The sequence below is a fragment of the Labeo rohita genome, chromosome 8 (genome assembly GCF_022985175.1).
Source record: "Labeo rohita strain BAU-BD-2019 chromosome 8, IGBB_LRoh.1.0, whole genome shotgun sequence".
Taxonomy (NCBI): domain Eukaryota; kingdom Metazoa; phylum Chordata; class Actinopteri; order Cypriniformes; family Cyprinidae; genus Labeo; species Labeo rohita.
In genome coordinates, this window is record NC_066876.1 from 33,928,974 (window position 1) to 33,936,158 (window position 7,185).

Below are 7,185 nucleotides of genomic sequence, written 5' to 3' on the forward strand. Positions count from 1 at the left end.
ATACAATAAAATAAAATAAAATAAAAATAAATAATTTTAAAAAAATTACAGGGTCCTAAAAATGCGGTTCTGAAACTACAGCCTCCTGTACTGTAAGAATACCCTACTCAAAACAACAGGCATATTGAAAATGCACATTCAATCTCTGCCAGCAGATGGCGCATTCGGAACTGCAGACATGTGTTTCCCCGGTAACCGCAGTACACAAAGCAGCTCAGCACCGGACTTTGAACGCGCAGCGCTCATGTTTATTTAACGAAATCACAGCCTTTTGAAGTTTAATCGTGACACTAAGCTGTATCGCAATTCTGGTCTTGCCGTGCCTAAAATTTAAGACCTCTTAATCATAATTAAGACTTTCTTGTACAATTTAAGACTTTTTATGACCTTAAATTTGATAAACTAAATTTAAGACTTTTTAAGACTTTTTAAGGACCCGCGGGAACCCTGCTACAATGGTGTGATATCCATACTTAAAAATACATGTTAATTAAAACATTTGAATTGTACTGGTTTATTTTGTACATCAGCAAGCCTGCAATACAATGACCCAGCGTAAAATGGTTATATAACACAAAAACAAACATAACGTGCGTGCGTAGTGTGAAAACATCTTCCAGTATTTACAACAGCTTATTAAATGATTAGGCTACAGTATATAACACAGGTTAACCATTCTTTGAAAACATCCAGTTCATGAAAAACTTTGGCGCTTCCTTCAGATCCCCGACCCAAGATGGCGGCGATGTTGACGTATGCTTAGAGGCCCAAGGCGACATCTAGTTAGTATATACATCTATGGGGGGTATCGGTCGATGCGGCGTCTACTCTCTATATATGTCTATGATTAAAACAACAACAAAGGAGAAGAAGAGCTCTTACTCCAGGATAAAAGAGGGCGCTAGAGTTCCCAGTCAAACAGGAAGACCGACGTCCATGACGCACGCACTGTCCGTGACGTCACGTGCGTGAAACGTGTTTTTATTCTACAGTAGAGATGTTCGGGATTAAAAACGCTCCTGTCAGTTGTATTTTAAATCAGGAGAGTAGTATTATTTTAATTAGTCTTTAAACTCATCAGTTATTTGTTTTGTAACTCCGGTTTATTGTTTTATTTTCTTCAGTACGTCATCATCTTACGTCTTTACTCGTTTAAATGAATTGAACCCAGAAGGATATACTTACAGGTTTGTATTTTATTTATTTTTTAATACAAATCCTATTATTAATGTATTTTAATTTGTTACTCTTTAAAATTCTACTGAAATACTCGAGTGCTGTGAACTTCCATATTCGTTCATAGTTTCTGACAGTTCTTCAGCCCTTTCAGGTACTAAATTAATTTCAGGTATTACTTTATTCAGCCACAAACGAGTAACAGACCCTTAAACAAATATGTGCACGGGTTTAGGGTCGTTTTGAGGTGGTTTCTGCTTGTGTTTACTAGGTTACAGGTGCATACAAATGCACTTTCAAATGCACAACTTTCTGTTATGTAATGTTTAACCTCTATAAACGTTTACCACCACATTTTACTTTAAGTTAAAATGTTTTTAGTTGCATGAGTAATATTATACATTTTTATTCTGTAACATGTTAGAGAACAAAGATATTCAAAAGAAATATTCAAAATAACTGTTTTAGAAGGACCATCTTTCTTTCAGTGTAAAGAACAATTGTGTTATGAGATGGAAATATTCCTGCTTTAAATAATACCAAGTGCTTAAAAGGGTTAAAGTAGGGGTTTTCAAACTAGGGGCTGTAAGAAAGTGCAGGGGTCTGTTGAAAAATGTAAAATAAATAAATTATAAAACAATTAAGATGTTCTACATAAATTAATTAGAATAAAAGCAATTAATAAATTGATTTAACAACTGATAAAAAAAAAAAAAAAATTAAATAAATGAATTCATCCATCTAACATCACTATAGTAAGTATAAAAATTTAATAATGACACAATAAAAAATAAATATTTTTTTAAATGTTATTTTACCCATATATATATATATATATATATATATATATATATATATGTATGTGTGTGTGTGTGTGTGTGTGTGTGAATTTTTTTTATTCAGGCCAGTACTAAATAAACAACGTGCATTTAGCATGATCCCTCTTATTTTGGTAAAATAATTAACATTTTTAATGATTCTGAAAGGGGGATGTAAACTTTTGACCTCAACTGTATAAATATATATATATATATATATATATGTATATATGTATATATGTATGTATATGTGACCCTGGATCACAAAACCAGTCATAAGGGTACATTTTTCAAAATTCTACATCATCTGAAAGCTGAATAGATAAACTTTCCATTGATGTATGGTTTGTAGGTTAATATTTGGTCGAGATACAACTATTTGAAAATCTGGAATCTGAGGGTTCAAAAAACATCAAAATATTGAGAAAATTGCCTTTAAAGTTGTCCAAATAAAGTTCTTCACAATGTATATTACTAATCATAAATTAAGTTTTCATATATTCACAATAGAAATTTTACAAAATATCTTCATGGAACATGATCTTTACCTAATTTCCTAATGATAAAAGAAAAATCAATAATTTTGACCCATAATTTTTGGCTATTGCTGCAAATATACCCCAGCGACTTGGTTTTGTGGTCCAGGGTCATATATATATATATATATATATATATATACACACACACACAGTTGAGGTCAAAAGTTTACATCCCCCTTTCAGAATCATTAAAAATGTTAATTATTTTACCAAAATAAGAGGGATCATGCTAAATGCACGTTGTTTATTTAGTACTGGTCTGAATAAAAAAATTTCACATATTTTTTTTACATATAGTCCACAAGAGAAAATAATAGTTACATTTATAAAAATGACTTGATTCAAAAGTTTACATCCCCTTAATTCTTAATACTGTGTTGTTACCTGAATGATCCACAGCTGTGTTTTTTTTGGTTAGTTATAGTTGTTCATGAGTCCCTTGTTTGTTCTGAACAGTTAAACTGCCTGCTGTTCCTCAGAAAAAAATCCTTCAGGTCCCACAAATTCTTTGGTTTTCCAGCATTTTTGTGTATTTGAACCTTTTCCAACAATGACTGTGTGATTTTTTTTTTTTTTTTTTTTTGATATCCATCTTTTCGCATTGTGAACAACTGAGGGACTCATATGCAACTGTTACAGAAGGTTCAAACTCTCACTGATTCTCCAGAAGGAAAAAACGTGCATTAAGAGCTGGGGGGTGAAGACATTTTTGAACAGAATGAAGATGTGTACATTTTTCTAATTTTGCTAAAATATCATATTATCATAAATATCATATCATATATCTCTGAAATGCTCTCCAGTGCCCTGTGAGCGTCATCATGCCAGTCCAGTGCAGTAACTGCGTACAGAGACGTGCCGTGCTCAAACGACCCAAGACCGGACACTCTCTCTGTAAGGACTGCTTCTTCTGGGCGTTTGAGGAGGAGATCCATCAAACCATTGTGTCTGCCAGCCTCTTCAATCGCGGAGAGACTGTGGCCATCGGTGCCTCTGGTGGGAAGGACTCTACCGTCCTGGCCCATGTGATGAAGGTCTTGAACGAGCGCTACGATTACGGCCTCAACCTTCTGCTGCTGTCGGTGGATGAGGGCATCACGGGTTACAGAGATGATTCACTGGAGACAGTGAAGAGGAACCAGCAGCAGTATGAGCTGCCGCTGAAGATCGTGTCTTATGAAGAGCTGTACGGCTGGACCATGGATGCAATTGTGAAGCAGGTGGGACTGAAGAACAACTGCACCTTCTGTGGCGTGTTCCGCAGGCAGGCGCTGGACCGAGGAGCCATGATGCTGAAAGTGGACAAGATATGCACAGGCAAGTAATCGCTGTCTTTCACTGCCTTTTCCAGTTTGATTAAGTACATTTGTGTGAGAATTTAGACATTCTGCAAGACAAATATTGTGTTTTGTTGTTAATAAATTGTATTGTACCATCTCAAACTGAATACGTTTGAATATATGTTTGGAAATAATGATACATTTCGATTATTTCAAGGTCTTTTTTTTAGAGAATTTGATTCTGATATTCCAATTTATGTTATATATGTCCATTGTTAATTGATTACTATACAGTATCATGGTCATTTTGAGATCATCCTCAACTGACAGACATACTAAACATAAGATAAGAGTAACATAACATAAGAAGAGTTTTAGGTAAAAGAGTAGACCCCAGTTTTTCCTTAAATTCATTTGTTGTGACGTCATTTTGACAATATTATTGATATGTAGAATAGTCCATTGATTTAAACAGGCTGAAACTTTTGGAGACATAAAGTCTTTTTAATAATACATTGTCAACTAAAATCCTCAAAGTATACATAGTATAGAGCCAATAAGGACAGAATGCTAGCTGAAATTATATATATTGTTATATTATTCTTATTTATTTGTAAAAAAAAAAATATATATATATATATATATGTGTGAGTGTGTGTGTGTGTGTGTGTGTGTGTATATATATATATATATATATATATATATATTTTTTTTTTTTTTTTTTTAGAACACTTCATGATAGTAAAGCACACTTACTTTCAAATGATCATTATTGTAATGCAAAATAAATTTCAGTTTTGTTATGCTTTGAAAAAATGTCCCTTTTATTTGTGCTTATTTAAATGAAAACTTTATACATTACAGTATTTGTCAAATAGAAATGTAATTAATATTAATGCTCCTAAAATAGGCCTTTTTATGTAAAACAGACCAAAAAGCATGCTTGTAAACAAAGAAAAAAGTTAAAAAGAAACAAAAAAAATAAATAAGTGAATGAATGTATTTGTGACCATGGACCACAAAAGAAGTCATAAGGGTCCATTTTTTTTTAAATTGAGATTAATACATCATCTGAATAAGTAGGCTTTCCATTGACGTATGGTTTGTTAGGACAGGACAATATTTGGCTGAGATACAACTATTTAAAAATCTGGAATCTGGGGGTGCAAAAAAATCAAAATATTGAGAAAATCACTTTTAAAGTTGTCCAGATGAAGTTCTTAACAATGCATATTACTAATCAAAAATTAGGTTTTGATATATTTGCGGTAGAAAATTTACAAAATATCTTCATGGAACATGATTTTTACATAATATCCTAATGATTTTTGGCATAAAAGAAAAATCAATTATTTTGTCCCATACAATGTATTTTTAGCTGTTGCTCCTTAAGACTGGTTTTATTGTCCAGGGTTACATTCATGTATGTATACATGCATGTCACAGACCAAATCTGACTCTTCTATATGTGAGCTCTGTAAGGACCACTTCCCTCCTTTCCATCTTGCACTCAGAAAAGTAAAAATAGTTCAGTGTATAATTAAACAAATGTGGAAATATGTAAATAAATGAATGCATAAATAAAAACTAAAAAAAAAAAAAACCAGAAAAAAATTAATAAACTAAGAAATTAATACAAAAATTCATTTAGAAAAATAATTTTATTTATTTATATTTGTATTTTTTTCAGAATGCATGCAGATTTAGTCCTCAATACTCTCTTCAACAAACAGATTAAAAACAAATGGATTTTCCAAGACTGATAAGTAGACTGACGTTTGTTTTGTTTAATATGCAGGTCACAATGCAGACGACGTGGCAGAGACAGTGCTGATGAACGTCCTGCGTGGGGACATCGCTCGTCTCCGCCGCTGCACCGCCATCAGCACTGCCAGTGACGGAGAGGGCGCCATCCCGCGCTGCAAGCCCCTCAAATACGCCTACGAGAAAGAAATCGTCCTCTATGCCTATTTTAAGAAGCTTGATTACTTCTCCACAGAGTGCATCTACTCGCCCAACGCCTACCGGGGACACGCTCGCGCCTTCCTCAAAGACCTGGAGTCCATCAGGCCCAGCTCCATCATAGACGTTATCCACTCTGGCGAGACGCTCTCCATAAAGGAAGGGGTAAAGATGCCAGTGCAGGGAACGTGCTCACGCTGTGGCTATATCTCCAGTCAGGCCTTGTGTAAGTCCTGTGTTCTGCTGGAAGGCCTGAATCGAGGTTTACCCAAACTGGGAATTGGGAAACATCACCGTCTGCACGGCAAAATTCTGGCTCAGGAGCCTTTGACCGAACAGGAGGAGAAGAAACTGAAGGCTGTGGACTTCTGACACAAAATCAGAACTTGATTTTAAAAACTGGACATTATGTTTTTAAGATACTCTGGGATGAATGAATCATTTAGTTTGTTTTATTCAAAGTCTACAGCTATTTTTTTTTTTGTCAACTGAATGTCACACGTCTTGCGTTAATGTGTTTGCTGTAAAAGCAACTTCCGTGATTCAAAATCAGAGATGCTTGTTTTAAGAACAAACATGAACTTTTCCAAATTATGCCACGTTGACATTATGATTTTTTTTTAATTTATTTAAACAATATCATGACAATAAAGTTACTCATTTCCCTTTTGTTTTTCAGGGTTTTTTCTGATATGTAAAGATGGATTGTTTTATATGTGACAAGATTTTTTTTTTTTTTCTTCAGTTTGTGACATAACAAAAAAGAATCTATGATTTCAGTGCATTTTAATCACACACACACGCACATATGATACATGATCAACTTCCTCTGGCTTTCAGGTTATTTATTTTATGCTATATTGTGTGATTTTTATTTTTCTTTACTTAGCAGAAACTTTATAATTAAATTTAACTGAAATAACAGTATATGTTATTGTCCCCAGAGGGAAATTTAAGTTTAACTGACTGTATCTGTATCTCAAAAAATTATTATTGCCTTTCATGAACGATAATTTACATTAAATGTATTTGAATGAATGTACATTTAAATTTGAATGTAAATGTAAATGTAAATATATTTATTTATCATTTATTCAGTATTCTTAAAGGGATATTATTTGTTATAAAAATGGAAGAAAATGGAAAAAAAAATTAATTTGCCTAAAATAGGTGTCATTTAAAACAAAAACAAAAAATATTTATTTTGGGTGTAATTTGCCCATGGTGTTTGTTTTATGTAAAAATACCTAGAGATAGCAATGTGTATACCAGATATTGATAGTAACATACAAAATAAATGACTATTATGATATGAAGACATTGCCACTGTCAGCTTCATTTTAAATACTGACAGTTCTAACAGGTAAGTCAATTTGAGTTTTCAAGCTTTAATCCTACTTTCCAAAGTAT

At 33.2% G+C, this 7,185-nt stretch overlaps 1 protein-coding gene across 1 annotated transcript; it reads left to right on the forward strand.

The window, feature by feature from the left end:
- The first annotated feature begins 933 nt into the window (after positions 1–933).
- On the forward strand, positions 934–6,444 carry ctu1 (cytosolic thiouridylase subunit 1 homolog (S. pombe)). The gene is made up of 3 exons (XM_051117927.1): positions 934–1,187; positions 3,337–3,850; positions 5,612–6,444. The coding sequence occupies exons 2-3, from the start codon at positions 3,355–3,357 to the stop codon at positions 6,145–6,147; spliced, it is 1,032 nt and encodes a 343-aa protein (XP_050973884.1). The 5' UTR covers positions 934–1,187; positions 3,337–3,354; the 3' UTR covers positions 6,148–6,444.
- Positions 6,445–7,185: the final 741 nt, after the last annotated feature.

Coding starts and splice junctions, on each gene's coding strand:
- ctu1 (XM_051117927.1), top strand. CDS start 3,355: ATGCCAGTCCAGTGCAGTAACTGCGTACAGAGACGTGCCGTGCTCAAA. Junction 3,851..5,611: donor AGTGGACAAGATATGCACAG/GCAAGTAATCGC, acceptor TTTAATATGCAG/GTCACAATGCAGACGACGTG.